The 14,751-nt window shown below is 34.1% G+C and overlaps 4 protein-coding genes across 9 annotated transcripts in view; 3 read left to right on the top strand and 1 right to left on the bottom strand.

Annotated features, from left to right (window-relative positions):
• Positions 1 to 5,121, top strand: part of LOC109535761 (mitochondrial uncoupling protein Bmcp) — a 7,320-nt gene extending 2,199 nt beyond the window's left edge. The window contains exons 1-7 of one of the 3 annotated variants that reach the window (XM_019901743.2): positions 475 to 726; positions 1,707 to 1,758; positions 2,718 to 2,865; positions 3,413 to 3,692; positions 4,460 to 4,578; positions 4,634 to 4,694; positions 4,755 to 5,121. In XM_019901743.2, coding sequence (XP_019757302.1) covers positions 2,807 to 2,865; positions 3,413 to 3,692; positions 4,460 to 4,578; positions 4,634 to 4,694; positions 4,755 to 4,964 — 729 coding nt within the window. In that variant the 5' untranslated portion in view covers positions 475 to 726; positions 1,707 to 1,758; positions 2,718 to 2,806 and the 3' untranslated portion in view covers positions 4,965 to 5,121. Of the gene's footprint in view, positions 1 to 471; positions 727 to 1,706; positions 1,759 to 2,717; positions 2,866 to 3,412; positions 3,693 to 4,459; positions 4,579 to 4,633; positions 4,695 to 4,754 lie in introns of those variants that run through there. The other 2 variants (XM_019901742.2, XM_048664784.1) reach the window with 2 other exon arrangements.
• A 29-nt stretch (positions 5,122 to 5,150) lies between these two features.
• LOC109535762 (ER membrane protein complex subunit 5) lies at positions 5,151 to 5,949 on the bottom strand. The gene is made up of 3 exons (XM_019901745.2): positions 5,771 to 5,949; positions 5,557 to 5,609; positions 5,151 to 5,425 (listed from the first exon to the last, which is right to left on the bottom strand). Exons 1-3 carry the CDS (start codon positions 5,844 to 5,846, stop codon positions 5,249 to 5,251), a joined length of 306 nt encoding a protein of 101 aa, XP_019757304.1. The 5' UTR covers positions 5,847 to 5,949; the 3' UTR covers positions 5,151 to 5,248.
• A 122-nt stretch (positions 5,950 to 6,071) lies between these two features.
• LOC109535760 (probable serine incorporator) lies at positions 6,072 to 10,047 on the top strand. Of its 4 annotated transcripts, XM_048664783.1 has the most exons (10): positions 6,072 to 6,172; positions 6,230 to 6,292; positions 6,617 to 6,781; positions 6,846 to 7,036; positions 7,097 to 7,385; positions 7,450 to 7,639; positions 7,698 to 7,874; positions 8,686 to 8,724; positions 8,901 to 9,042; positions 9,099 to 10,047. In XM_048664783.1, the coding sequence occupies exons 2-10, from the start codon at positions 6,257 to 6,259 to the stop codon at positions 9,238 to 9,240; spliced, it is 1,371 nt and encodes a 456-aa protein (XP_048520740.1). In that variant the 5' UTR covers positions 6,072 to 6,172; positions 6,230 to 6,256; the 3' UTR covers positions 9,241 to 10,047. The 4 variants fall into 4 exon arrangements, with proteins under 4 accessions (XP_048520740.1, XP_019757298.1, XP_019757297.1 ...); XM_019901738.2 differs by having other exon boundaries at positions 6,077 to 6,292; XM_019901739.2 differs by lacking the exon at positions 8,686 to 8,724 and having other exon boundaries at positions 6,076 to 6,292; positions 8,880 to 9,042.
• A 957-nt stretch (positions 10,048 to 11,004) lies between these two features.
• The window catches only part of LOC109535748 (serine/threonine-protein kinase 26), a 31,258-nt gene continuing 27,511 nt past the window's right edge, over positions 11,005 to 14,751 (top strand). The window contains exon 1 of the mRNA XM_019901715.2: positions 11,005 to 11,459. Coding sequence (XP_019757274.1) covers positions 11,445 to 11,459 — 15 coding nt within the window. The 5' untranslated portion in view covers positions 11,005 to 11,444. The remainder of the gene's footprint in view (positions 11,460 to 14,751) is intronic.

Below are 14,751 nucleotides of genomic sequence, written 5' to 3'. Positions count from 1 at the left end.
ATAATTCGTTCTTATTGCGAAATAGGAGCACTATTTATCAATCTGTAATAAAAGACGTGAGGAAATTCTGTCTTTTTTAAAGACAAAAACTTTTGAGGCGAAATACCCAAACTGACATTTGTTGTCAAACTAGCTTTGACGGCCATACCGACTTATGTCGATAGACAATATCACAACTGATTATTAATTTTTAATTTTTAATCACTGCAGTTGGAAGCTGTTTTTAATAGTTTGCCGCTATTTGAACACATAAATATGAAAAAGGTTTTCGATCTTTCAAACCTTTCATTCTTCAGTAGCTTGAATGGAGCAGAAAATTCTCGAAAATTTCCGGTTAACCTACCATCCTTGTCTAGCCTTTGCAAAACTCATGCAATTATTAAGTATGAAACCGCTATACCGCCGGTCAAAATTACAACATTTCGCGTTTTCGGTTTTTTTATATATTTGACGGAAAGTTAGTTACGCTTTCCGTTAGATGTCTATCAGTCAGACGTGAGTCAGACGTTGTCCGTCGTCGCAGTCGCAGTGGTGTCCTTTGTTTTGGCATTTCTGGAAGCCTGCCGTCAGAAATTAATAACCTATTTCCAGAACAGCCCCGGGTTCAGTGTTTTTATTTCATTATTCTATAAATTCCGCTTTATTCAATGGTTAAAAGTGGAATGGGAGATAGGGATTGGCGACCATTCGTATACGGGGGTCTTGCAAGTTGCGTGGCAGAGTTTGGTAAGCAATTTATATATAGTTACGTTTCATTTTTCTTGGCTAATAATATTTTTTTGCTCGTGAAAATAGCTGCGACAAAACAAATCAATAGCCCATATTCACTGCGAAAACGTAAACAAGACGTCAGAAAGTCTATTGATTTTTTTAAAGCACTTTTTTCGCTTACACTTTGCATGAAATATGCGGTACTTGATGGGATGAAACACTAGACATTCTATAGATTAAAATAAAACGTTATTCGAATAGACCATTAAGTATTCACGTGATGTCCAAATATGTGCAAATGAAGATATTAATAATTAATGACCTGCACCGTACCTCAAAGGTAACCGGGAATTAAAAATAGCTACACGTGTATGAATAATCAGATTGAGCCAATTCAAACCCACCAACCTGTTTGATATCCGCATTTACAAGGTGTTAATGAGATTTAGATAATTTTTCAGTAACGTATTATTGGGATGAAAATCTTTTAAGATATTCGACGAGTACATTTTTATTTGACATGCATTTGTTGAATGATTTTTATAAATGATCGATTTATTTAATTTAATACTGCTAGAAGGACCAGAATAATTCGGCATCGTTACGGACCCAAAAGCTGTTGTTTTTTATTAAATTCGTAGCTAATCATGCTCAGTATTATTTTTATTCACTCCCTGTGCACCCGGAACTAATATAATCAATATTTTCCGATGGGTTTAATACCTGTTATTAAATAAGCCTTAAAGATATATTGTTGGTCATACTTAGATTCAAGTAAATTAGATACAATTAAGATCAGAATCCTTGGAACTGAGCCAAACTAGCAAGAATAATCAGTATTGATGTGCGTGTTATTTTTTATTAACTTTAGCTAGTTTTAAATCGTTTTTACTTGAAACATTTCCTTTTGATCTTATGAAGCACTGTTTTACTTGCTCAGTATAATTGGTCACTACGTGTTCGCTTTTATATTGAATTATGCAAACTCTCTTCAGCACATCTGCAAGAACGAGCCACTGAGGGCCTGATGCGGCAATGCCGATAAAAGTAAGAGCTCAGATATGTTCATTTATGTTTTTCTAGATATTGCCCGTGCCCAATCTTACCAGGACACCTGGTATATCATTAAGTTAAAAATTTATCAAACCCAAAAAAGGTAAACGTTACTTAGTCATTTAAGTATAATAGGCCTAATAATATTTATTGGAGCAGAAGCAACATCTGAAATGGTAAAATTAGATTAGATTATACTTTACCATCGGACTGTGTCCTTGAGTTTTTTCATGATATGAAACATAAAAGCGACAACGAGGTTGGATATTTAAATGCACTTACATTTTTCCTACGTTGGGTTAAAAAAAATTGATTTTTCGTGTTCCAACTTTTTCATATTACATTTCTGTCATCGCTTATGTTTTCTAAAATAACAATTGCATGAACCGCACAATCAGCGTCATATTTATCAATATACATTTTATATCAAATTATCTTACGTTTCAACTGTTTATCACGATTGATTCCAAATAAGTGAGGTAATTCCAAGATAAAGAATTTATTTTGAAATCCCTTGGGTCGTCACTCATATCTTATAGAAATAATTAACAGCACTGCTGGTGGCTATCTATTTATGACCTTAAACTTAAATTAATAAGAAAAGTCGATTAATTTTATTTCTTTAAGAATGAACAGATTAAAAGTGGATTCATTCGAAAAATGTGCATTGAACTCTTAAAATTGTATTACATGCTGAGACCATTCACATCCACTTCTACAAACATTATTTCAATAATACATACAATCCTTGTTAAAAAGTTCCAACGCTTTAATATTAATTTAATTTCATTATGGTTAAAATGAATTGACTTGCAAAATTCGTATTTATTTTCCAGTTTTACGGTGCGTTTCGCATCAAAAAAACTTTCTTCAATCAAAGAACTGATTTCTATTTTAGTCATATGTTAGGAATGTTATATTTGATTCTCTGTTTAACAATACATTTTTTACAGGTACATTTCCTATTGATACCACCAAAACTCGATTGCAAATCCAAGGGCAAAAGTTAGATAAAAACCATTCCGCGTTGAAATACAATGGAATGGTCGATTGCTTCCTGAAAATCGCGAAGCAGGAAGGATTCATATCTTTATATTCGGGGTAAGACACTTTTTTCAAAATTACAATCGTTGAAATGTGCAGTATCTGCGATCTGCGATGATTGAACTTGATTTGAACCAAAAAATGTTGATTGGACTAAAAAAAGGGACGAAAATATCAATTTGCTCGTTAAGAAGTCACCTACTCTTCGGGTAATTTTTTTGAGGCGCTTTTGTTTAGCAAAAATATTTATTCTTTATTTTATTAGAGTTCACAATAACTTCTCCCAACACAAAACAAAAAATATGAAAATGATGCAATTGCGGTCATTTTCACTTGTCGGCAATATTTTTGAAATGAAACCGAATCATCCAATTGTTCAGCATTTTTTTGCCCACAAAATTAATAACTAAAATAATGTAGTCATTAAACTTAGATCAACGCCTAAGATTTTAACACCGATGTTTCGGTAAAACTTCAATTATCTTAATGTAGAAGTTTTTCTTTGTAGATATTTTCCAGGTTGAAATAAGGGGCATAAATTAAGCGGTATGTAAGGATTTTTGTCTTATTATAACAAGCATTTTTGTTTTCGCATGCGTTTCAGTATTGGCCCAGCAGTATTACGTCAAGCAACGTATGGAACAATAAAGTTTGGTACTTATTACTCCCTGAAAAGTATTATATTAGAGCACAAAAAAGGCGAGGAGAGCGTTACGATTAATATAGTATGTGCTGTGTTTGCTGGAACTGTTTCCAGTGCTATTGCCAATCCAACAGATGTACTTAAAGTGCGTATGCAAGTCCAAGGCGCTACAAGCAATGTGGGCCTAGTTGACTGCTTCAAAGAAGTTTATACTCACGAAGGAATCTCAGGATTATGGCGAGTAAGTATTGTGCTTATTTAAAAAAATAGTATCGTTTAATGTAACAAAAGGTTGTGTAAAAACTATGCAAGAAGTCCTTCAGGATTACTAATGAATGGTTAAATAAGTTTAGTCAGAGTTTAGTCCTTGCAGGTAATCAATTAACACCCTATTATTTCAATTAAAAACGATTGTATGTGGAAAATCTTGAAAGTAAGAAAAAAATAATCATTCATGTGCGCTGTTTTAAACGTTTATGTTCCACGATAACATACAATAAATAGATATCAAAATTAAATAAATATGATAATTACCCAGGTTTCGAAGATGTTTAATGCCGAATATATGATGCAACATCTGAGACTACTTGCCCAGATTAGTCGAGAATAAATGTTCTTTCCGGCACTTTCTATTGTGTTCGTTGTTTTGTGCACGTTCTATTGAATCCATTGTTTTGTTTACAATTGGTTTTTCCAAATAAATATTTATCGGTTCATACAATACTGATTGCTTGGAAGTTTTTATTTGAACTGGAGCAATTATGAAAATGCATCCATATTATGCATAATGCAGAAAGAGGCTTGATCACCGCGCTAATGAAAGCTTTTTATTCTTCCTCCGTATTTTCGTTTTCCAGTGCTAGAAAATTTCTAGCGTCGCGGATTTGAAAATATTGATTTCGAAAACCGTCTGTTACACTCAATATCGTCAATTTGTTTTGAGTATTTTCCAATGATATCATTTTTACTGTAAATTTTGATTCAATACATTATTATGAATATTTCCAGGGCGTGAACCCGACTGCTCAACGAGCTGCAGTCATTGCCGCAGTTGAATTACCAGTATACGACTTCTGTAAAAGTCATCTTATGAATCTCCTTGGGGACAGAGCGTCAAATCATTTTCTGTAAGTGAAAATAGAAGTAGTTTTCGTGAATTTCACTCTTGGGATTTTTTAATAGATCTAGTCTGTTTGCCAGTTTCGGAAGTGCAATAGCGTCCACACCCATTGACGTTGTAAGGGTAAGTGTTTCCAACAAAAATTTACAAAAGTTGGTAAGTTTCCAATCATTTTTTTTTCAGACACGTCTAATGAACCAAAGAAAATTGAAGAAAGTTGGAATTGCAGTTCCTTATCGAATCTATTCGGGCACATTCGACTGTTTTGTGCAGACATTTAAAAACGAAGGCTTTTGGGCCTTTTACAAAGGCTTCATACCCACTCTCACGAGAATGGGGCCCTGGAATATTATATTCTTTGTGACCTATGAACAGTTGAAAGCTTTTTATTAATAACCAAGCATCTTTGCCACTTGACTTGATAAAAGTTTACTTTCTATTGCCTTAAAAGTATTTGCACGTCTTTTGTAAACGAAAATATTTATTTTTAGCTCTAATATCTATGTACAAATGTGTATATTACAGTTAAGAAATAAATCTGTGAATTGTGGCTAGGGTATTTTATTTCCAACAACTTAATTAAAAAATGAGTGTTTATTGAAACATACAAATCGGATTTCAGGTTGCTCAAGCTTTGACTTAATTTATTTAATTAATAAATACCTAGATAGGTTGTTTTATGCAGCAAACGATTTTCCTCGATGGGAAAATGTGTAAAAAGACGGAATATTTCGGAAAGTCTCCCAAGATTTACTGTCTAAATCTGCTGAAGCTTTAATCTCCTTGAAGTTGCCAGCAACATTCAATACCCCATACATTATAATGAGGAGACTAAGTAATGCCTGAAGGAATATCTGAAATGTACGCAATCAGTGAAACATAGTTCAGGGCATATCTAAACATATCACAATTTTAATAGGTGAATAGATAATTGGTCAGATATCACCAGGGCATTTCATGACTATAATTGTTCATTTATACTCACATCAGAGGGCAAGCCTGTGAAGTCTAGTTCATTTAGTCTTAAATAGGAGCGATCTGCAATAGAAGCAGAATTTGTTATACCGTTCAATACACCGACAGCGAGATGCATTGACTAACACTAACAGAAACTTAAAGAATACATGGAGTTTACACAAAGTGTTCTAGAAACTTTGAAACAAGAACTAATATAGATTTAATTAAAGGAAATTGCTTACGCTGTGCTGCTGAATACGCTGCATGAAACATGGATAGAAATCCCAGACTTAACACAAGTTTGTGAAAAGCAGCCATTAATATATATTTATTGTGTTTTTGCAAGTAAATTTTATATTTGTCAAACAAATTGACAACAAAATGTTAGGTTAACAGTGCAATTCATGTATTTTTCAGATTTTCAATGATACGCGAACTTAAAATATGGTTGTCTCCGCTTTTCCATGCACGCAAGTGAAACAAACACCGATCTATCAGGTTTTGTCGGCTCTGCCTAATGAAAAAGTTTATTTTGTTTTGGATGTCACTATCACATGATTAACGTCACAAATTTTATTGATAAATTTTCTGAAAGCTACGTTGAAGTCGCTTTGTTTATATCTTGAAGTTTTTGGGAGTATTGAGTAGTCTAAGTATAGACTGTGAGTTCAACAATTCATTTACAAAATCATAATTTGCAGTATTATTTGAAAAGCCAGTGCTAAACGATGGGAGCGGTTCTGGGCCTTTGCTCTGCTGCACAGGTAACAAGGGAATATGCTCGTATGCTTATTATGTTGACTAATGCTAAAAATAAGATCTATTTGCCTGATTAACTATTCTAAAAATTCATGGAATTCGTTCTTAAAAAAAAACTACATTAAACTGCCAAATTTCAGACTACAGGTATAAGTAAATTGTCACACTTCTACTGCCCCTAATATATAGACAATTTGTAATAAGCAAATGTAGTTGTTACTAGAAAACACCGAAATTACTTTTATTTTGCACACTGAGCCGACAAATGATCAGATTGATATAAAATGTATGTACGTTTTTAAATTTCTCAAAGTTGATTACATTTGCAGCTTGCCTGCTGTTGTGGCAGTACAGCCTGTTCTCTATGCTGTTCAGCATGTCCCTCATGCAAGAACTCAACGTCCTCCCGAATTGCCTACGCCTTTTTATTGCTGCTAGGAACTATCGTAGCGTGTATTACTTTGGCTCCAGGGTTACAGAGTGCATTAAAAAAGGTATTTTACCAACACCTTGCAAATATTCGGTTTACCAACATGAATCGTGGACTGATTTTTGCAGGTTCCGTTTTGCGCAAACAGTTCAAGCGTCGCTGGCAATGTATTATCTATATCTGTTGATTGTGACAAAGCTGTAGGATATCTGGCAGTGTACAGGATTTGCTTTATATTAACATGTTTCTTCGCCCTGTTTGCTTTGATGATGATCGGGGTGAAATCGTCCAGAGATGGTCGAGCGGGAATACAAAATGGGTAAGCCATCTGAGTGAGCGTATTGAGTGATTTTGCGCAACATTTTTTGGAATATTTCAGATTTTGGGGCCTAAAATTCCTGTTGATAATAGGAGGAATAATCGGGGCCTTTTTTATACCTGAAGGCAGCTTTGGAATCACTTGGATGTGGTTTGGGATTATTGGCGGATTGTTATTTATCCTGATACAACTTTTGCTCATCGTTGATTTTGCCCATTCTGTAGCCGAATCTTGGGCGGGCAACTATGATGAAACTGAATCAAACTATTATGCTCTGATTGGAGTTACAGTTGTCTGCTATCTTCTAAGCATTACTGGGATTGTGCTGCTTTATGTGTTCTTTACAACTGTGAGTATATTTATTAATGTTTGGTTTTATCGGAAGTTAGACGGTGTTTTTTTTTAATTTACAGTCCGATCAATCTTCATGCGATTTAAATAAATTTTTCATCTCAATAAATCTGATACTTTGCGTTATTGTCAGTGTAATTTCCATTCTACCGCCTGTCCAAGAAGAAATGCCCAGATCGGGCTTGTTACAATCTTCGATTGTTACTCTGTATGTGACTTATCTAACTTGGTCCGCTGTATCGAACTCTCCCAGTAAGTGAAGCAGTAGCTGGCAATTTTTGCGTTTGTAACCATTTTTTGATTATTTTAGAGGAATGCAATCCAGGCATGTGGGGTATTTTCGGAACCAAATCCAGTGAACACAATTTCGATATTATTGGCATTTTCATTTGGATGTGTTGCGTCCTGTACTCATCTTTGAGATCTGCTAGCAAGTCCTCAAAACTGACCATGTCCGAAAACATGTTAGCCAAAGACAACGGAGCAGGTAAATTATTTTTTATTTGAAAAAGACATCGCTTTTTGGCTGCACTGAATATTGCTAGCGCTGCTTTAGGTATTTAGAGCCATGGCATTATGTAGTGAATTTGATAATAGTCGGCGATGTTTTTTTAATTTCTGCCCCGTTATACCTGAATTGTTTGGTGTGGCTGCTTGAACCATGTTATGCTTACGTTTATTTACTTTGTCCATATGCAATACCGCGTCTTCATTTTTAAAATTCTCAGTCATTTATGAGCAAATTGGATGTCTTAACTTTATTTGGCCCGACGCACGGTTTTCGCTTAAAAAAATTGTTTAACTTCAATTCCAAATCGGTATAGCTCTGATCAGTTGTGTGTGGAAAGAAGTGTGCGGAAATTTTTATTTTTCTAAGCGAAATCTATTGATTGGACGAAATAAAATCAAGAGATCAAATTTGTTTAGAAATGAATGAGGATAATTCCAAAAATAATGTTTATTTCAAGAGAAAACAGCGGCACACCATTTTCTTCTTCGAAACATGCAATGCAATATTTAGGTGCAAACGCCACTGCTAAAAATACTGTGAAAAATATATGAATGTTAAAATTGCACTATCTAATTATTTTTATTTGGTACATATGTCGATTAACGATCTCGTGTCCAAAAATGTTTAGACATTTTCCTCAGTTCACTCACTTAAAATCTGGCTTTTTGCATATGTGGTTAGGCAATATCTGTGGAAAATGTGCCCCTTTGGAACTAACTCCTAAGACTAAGACCTACGTCCTATTGCACGAATTATATTTTATTTCTAATGCTTATTTTTTCTATAGTCAGAGGATACGGATCGGACAATCTGGTTCTTACTGAAGGTACGTTCAAACAATATGAATATCAGTGAGCGTTTTATTTCTATAAGAATCATTGCTTTACCAAATTCACTGTAATGCCTTGGTTAGATAATATTTTCTTTCCTTAAGCTCCATTTAATTTTTTGTTTCCGTTACTATTTACTTGAAATATGAAGATGGCTATACTCGTATCGCAGGTAATGATGGCGGTGAAAGTGGGGACCGAAGTAAAGTTTGGGACAATGAGGACGATGCTGTTGCGTATAATTGGAGTTTTTTCCATGTGATGTTTGCATTGGCCACTCTGTATATTATGATGACTTTAACTAACTGGTACAAGTAAGTATTGAACAACTAAACGCAAATAGAGCGGAATTGAAAAAAACAAATTTCAGGCCTAATTCCAACATTGAAGAATTCAACTACAACGCAGCGTCCATGTGGATTAAGGCTATTTCTGGTTGGTTGTGTTTGGCATTGTATTCCTGGACTTTGGTAGCCCCCGTTCTACTTCCCGATCGGGACTTTTCAGGTTAATTATTTGCTTAATACGCGGTCAAGTCAATTATACAGTCTGGAATTAAAATTAGTTTTTTTGCGGGCTGAGAATTGGGCGCAGAGTAAAGTTCCTGATTTATAATGTTTGTGTAAAGAAAAACGGTTTTGGCTTGGTCTCATTTTTTTAGTCGAAGTTATTATTTTAATTTTAATACATACATATATCTACCCTATTATATTATCTACTGATAGCAGTTTGCTCAGTAAGCGTTAACATGATCCAAAATACTACTTTTATGTCTAGCTGTACAGCGTTTAACGCAAAATAATTCCCAAGTTGTAACAAACACAGTTTAGTTGGTGTTCCTAAAGTGTGTAATTTTTATTTTAAAAGCGATTAGAAATTACGAAAAGACGCCGGATCCAAATCCAATGATTGCAATTTAAAATTTCTTAAGCCTTGTCTTTCTTGTTCTTGTTAAATTGCATACAAATTTTGTACAGAAAAGCATATTTGTAACTTCCCGAAAGTTACCAAAGACAGCATTAATTTGCCACTCATATTGCATTCGCATGTGCATTCGCTATGACGAACCGAATCACATGGGTAAACATTTTTTTGTATTTAAACAACACAAGTTGTAATTTAGAGAAAAATTAACTTATGTGCAATTTTATTTTCTGATCGTTTTTAAACCCCGGTTGAAACTTTTCCTGCGGTTATTTTTTGTGTTATTGACTCTGTATTATTGTTTTTGGTCTCGACATGACGATATTTTAGAGTTTTGTGATACTGGTTTATAATCAGCTTATAATCAAGTGTATGTAATAAATTAATTAACTAAAGATGATGTTTTTTTCTCCCAATATTTTCCTTCAGATATTTATTTATTAATTAATAACTCCTTTGGAAAATTCCTTAAATATTTTGTGTAAATTTTTAGTAGAAGAAAAGTTAAATACGTTTCAGGTCTTTTAATAGATATAATAAAGAATTTTCTAAGAAAAGTGTATTTGAAATTTTTGCTAGAAATAATCGGTGCTACGTACTTATGACGAATTATTGCTGAACCACCCTGTATATTTAGATTTGTTAAATAGTAAATGAAGCGCAATTTAAATCAAGATGTATAGGTAATCGAATAATTTAGAATCAAACAAATAGCGTAATGATTTTTGTACATTTCGATCACATCTAAAAATAAAAACTATTATAGGAGAAAAAAATAGTGAAATGTTTGCTTATTTAATTTTCATATTTTAAAGGTATCCATCCGCGTAGATATTGTAAATCAGTTATTGAGCAGGATTTAGAAGAGTACTTTAAATTAAAAGGTGAATATTAATTCTAGGGACTTCAATTTTATTAATCGAAGTTTGAGTTTTTCGTCAGTGTTGATCCAATTATATAATATTAAGTGTGATGTCAATAAAGTAATCTACTGTTAAATGTGTACATACATATAGTGTTTACGAAGTTTCTAAAAAGAAATTGGTAACAAATTATACGCCATACTTGGACATTCGTAATTAAAAAAACAAATATTTTTTGGGATCGAAACCGTTAATACAATTCCTAATTTTATCAGTCAGAAAACACAAAAATATTGGAATTTGGCTACCCTTAAACGACACCAACACCAAAGCTCTGACTGATCTGTCACTGAAATTTAATATTTTTATAAACATTTGTTAATCACTGTGTTGTGATCGCCCCAAATACAATAATGTGCGTATATGGTCGCCTTTATCGAGCAGATTAATCGTTTTTCGCCGACAGTATTCGGATTCCTTCGTCAGCAGGTTTGACATGAAAGCAATATGGCGTTAGCCACTTGAATGATGTTTCTAATGTCGAGAAAAATATTGTGATTTTTCGAAAGGTTTTTCGTTCTAATTTGTTTACGAGTAACTGAATTCGTTTAACATCCGCCGCGTTTGCAAGTAAACACCCTCTGAACCTCGGCGCGCTCTCTACGACCTTGTTTCCAGCTTCATCCACCTGGATTAAGAACAATTTTTTTAAACTGATTTTTTTGAAATTGCAATGTTTTGAGTCGAGGGAACACTGAAACCTACTTGTAGTGTTATCGAAACCGAGTTTACGATCAATAAGGTGCCAAATGTGCTGAGATAGCGGAACTTTTCAACCCAGACATTCCTGGAAACTGCAAGCAAGAGGTTTGTTGTCATCTCCTTACACAGGTGAACTCTATAAAGGCCATCGAACTACCTTCACAGATATGGCCTTCAATGAGGTAAGACCGTTTATCCAAGTTGCACTTGCCTCTTTTGCACCCAATCCCCTCTAGCCCCCATAGGTAAGCAGATTTAGGCAGCGAACATATGCTTACTGTTTTGATTATCAGTAACCACCTGGGGGACAGAGAGACGAATTGGTTCTGGGTTATCCCATAAAACCAATTTTTCGTATTTTTTTCTCTGAACGTACCATTTGCTTGGGAAATCATTTAACTTGGGAAATTCATTTCCAAAACCTCAGAGTAGTTTGCTAGATTTTTTTATTTTGAAGTACCACTCATCTGATTTTAATCAGCAAATACTTATTGGTTTCATTGCCTTATACCCTACGAAATGCTTAGAACTTATAACAATGCAAACGCCATTAGGTCAATCAACAAACATCTGTATTTGTTTAAAATCTTATTGACTTTAATCAATAGTTGATAATTTTTTTGGGTGTCCAAAGCGTATCTGGCCTTATTGGGTCCTGACATTCTTATTGTAACTTTTGAGCAACTAATAGACTAGCCTGATAATACCCAAATAAATCGTCTGGGAAATAGGAAACCTACAATACAATTTATCGCCTAAGAGTGTTTAAACAACACACTTGATGGGTTTATTTCAATTTAAAACATCGTGTAAAAGCGCTTTAGAGATGGGAATAATCTAATTCTTTTTTAATCGAGTGATCGCGTAGTTGATAATCAAAGAAATAACTGGAATTATTTTAAAAGTTATATATGCGAGGTCCCTAATACCTACGCAAAAATGTCTAATAAGTAAAATATTGCGCGATTAGTATACTTTGCTATACGTAAGTACTTTACACTGCTTCATTTCGCAAAATATACGCTTAAATAGTGGGAAATTCGAATTTGAACTTCATTTTAAAGTAGAACGCATTTGCTAGACTGATTTGATTTGATTGCTTTTTTTTCGACGTTTTTAACGTAAAAAGGTATCATTGTTTGTTATCGATAAACCAGCACGTTTTCGAAATGTTGCCGATTTAAGCAATCAATGAGGGGGTTCATAAAGGTTCACCTACCTTTAGGCGCTTTGGTCTGGATTCTGGTCGAATTTTACGTTTGAAAACAATCAAAAGTTTAATTTACAGCGGAAAAACGCCTATAAATCATATATTTACTTCAAAGATAATTCCAGAAGAGTTCACAACAGAACACCCTTATTTTACATTTAAATTGAACTAGTTTATTGAAAAACCTACTCTGGAAAACCTGACTTTTTCAGTTGGAAAACTGAGTGAATGAAATTTATCATTTGAAAAATCAAATCATCCCGATTGTGAATACAAGAACAGTTTAATTTAGGTGCGGTTCACGGAAGGAAATTACCAATAAATGACACAAATTAGCTTACGCAATAATAACCAATGTAGTTCACTACACACTTTCACAGCCGAACGACACTAATTTTACATTTATATTGTAAGATTACATCAAAGATACAATATACTGTAGAAAAACGTATGGTATGTGACTTTTTAATGAATTTTACAGAACTAGAAATTAGAAATTAAAAAAAAAACCCAACAGAGAAACTCTCTCGTCGTTCCTCGTTGAATAAATATTACATGCAACAATTTCATAAAATACAAGCATATATAAGGCTACATGGCAACCAGGCGCAACTTTAACCAAGACTAATGCAAGATAATACAGACTTACCGGAAACTGCATCGTGCCACCTGGAAAGAAGTAAAATATTCTTTAATATACTTACAGAAATTTAGTCCAAAGTATAATTATGTGAAATCAGCAAAAGGAAGAAAGAGAAATAAGGAATAGCATACAAATTCAGTTGCTTCTGGAAAAACTAAACTCAGTTCAAGTCAAGGTGTTCCTTACCAGCTTTCTGCAAGCTGTCGCCCCATTCTCGATTTTTTGCCAATTATTCGAAAAACTCACTACACTTGAACACACAATAAAGATCTACACCAAATTGAACACTTCAATCCTGCAATTAACTATGCAGGAAGGATGATCTACCGCACATGCTTTTGTCGCACCAAATAAGGACCATACCAGGAGAAAGACATAAAGGGCCTACGACCTATTTCGTCCGTTGGTCGTAATAAACTGAACGAAATATTTAACTTTTCGAAAAAAAACTAATGCGATATTGAAGTGTTTATCACAAAGACACCGAGCTACAGAACTAAAAGTATGATATAATCGTTTGCTTGCCCATGGAGCAAGTTGGCCCTTGAATGTCTCATCGCTTTAGAATGCTGTTCGATTTGAGTGTTTTTTTATTGTTTTTTATGTTGTATAAATTAGTTTATACTGAAATATTTTCAAACCGAATTTTCGCGTTCAAACTCGTTTCGGTGATCGTCGTATTCAAAACAGCTTTCTCGACCAAATATAAACAGTTCCGAGCATGGGATTTTTTCATGCTGCATTAAATGTTTCCTCTCGGATTGGCCTTTTGCTCAATTTCTATGAAACTTTAAGTTCGTGCAGTTTGATATTTTGAGCAAACGCGGTATTAAGGGCAGATCCACATTCAAACCAGCTCACGATTTGTAAATGTTTTCCTCTGCTCGCATCATTAAAAGCGACGGAATACTCAACTTAAAAATTAATAAGATAGTCAAAGCAGGAGAGTTCGCACCCCCCTGTTTAAGTGTGACCTCTTGAAAATAAAGTTTACAGGCCGCAAGGTTATTCCATAAATAATCTTTTTTAAAGGTGTTAAAAATCGGGTCTGTGCCGTTGTCAGACGGCCACTTTGTATACTCGAATTTTTGAGGACATGGATAATTTTTTTTTATTTAATTTTTAGATATGTATTTCCTAATCATAAAACCCAAATAGTTGAATTTTCTAACTAAATCAATGTTTTGTTGAGCTCTAATTGAGACGATTCTAACTAAACTGCTTCGTTCTTAGTTGTAGCTTTCGCTATGTGGCCATAATAAGATGGTATCCATAGAATACCAGTATAAAAGCGATTACAACTGATATCAAGTCGGGCTTCGGATTGGTTGATCAACATTCCAAACAAAAATAAAACAAACCCATTACTCCCCGGCCCGAGTACATTTTATTTTCTATGGATTGTTCTATAATAGGGACTAGTTACTTGTTTATAACCAACTTTCGCCAGCTAATTTGTTTTTTGTTTCGTTTTCAAACCGCGAGATCGATGAAATACGTGACTGATTCAACCATGGTGACTTTTTCAGTGGCACCGAGAGTACCGAGCAATCGAAAATATGGCGTAACGCGATTTTTGATGGTTTAGTTTGTTTCTATTAAATCTGATTGAATATCGACG

This window comes from Dendroctonus ponderosae, unplaced genomic scaffold, assembly GCF_020466585.1.
Source record: "Dendroctonus ponderosae isolate FM_Combo_2020 unplaced genomic scaffold, Dpon_F_20191213v2 Dpon_F_20191213_3, whole genome shotgun sequence".
In the NCBI taxonomy this organism is placed as follows: Eukaryota; Metazoa; Arthropoda; class Insecta; order Coleoptera; family Curculionidae; genus Dendroctonus; species Dendroctonus ponderosae.
Note: the sequence above shows the minus strand (reverse complement) of the source record. Positions and strands in the feature narration are given on the sequence as shown.

Bases quoted from the DNA above. Each gene is read 5' to 3' on its own strand.
- LOC109535762 (XM_019901745.2), bottom strand. From the start codon at position 5,846: ATGGCTGCTTTTCACAAACTTGTGTTAAGTCTGGGATTTCTATCCATG. The intron at 5,610-5,770 runs GTAAGCAATTTC...CTTCTATTGCAG, and splicing joins AGCGTATTCAGCAGCACAGC to ATCGCTCCTATTTAAGACTA. The intron at 5,426-5,556 runs GTGAGTATAAAT...CGTACATTTCAG, and splicing joins TCACAGGCTTGCCCTCTGAT to ATATTCCTTCAGGCATTACT.
- LOC109535760 (XM_048664783.1), top strand. From the start codon at position 6,257: ATGGGAGCGGTTCTGGGCCTTTGCTCTGCTGCACAG. The intron at 6,293-6,616 runs GTAACAAGGGAA...TTACATTTGCAG, and splicing joins GCCTTTGCTCTGCTGCACAG to CTTGCCTGCTGTTGTGGCAG. The intron at 7,037-7,096 runs GTAAGCCATCTG...GGAATATTTCAG, and splicing joins CGAGCGGGAATACAAAATGG to ATTTTGGGGCCTAAAATTCC.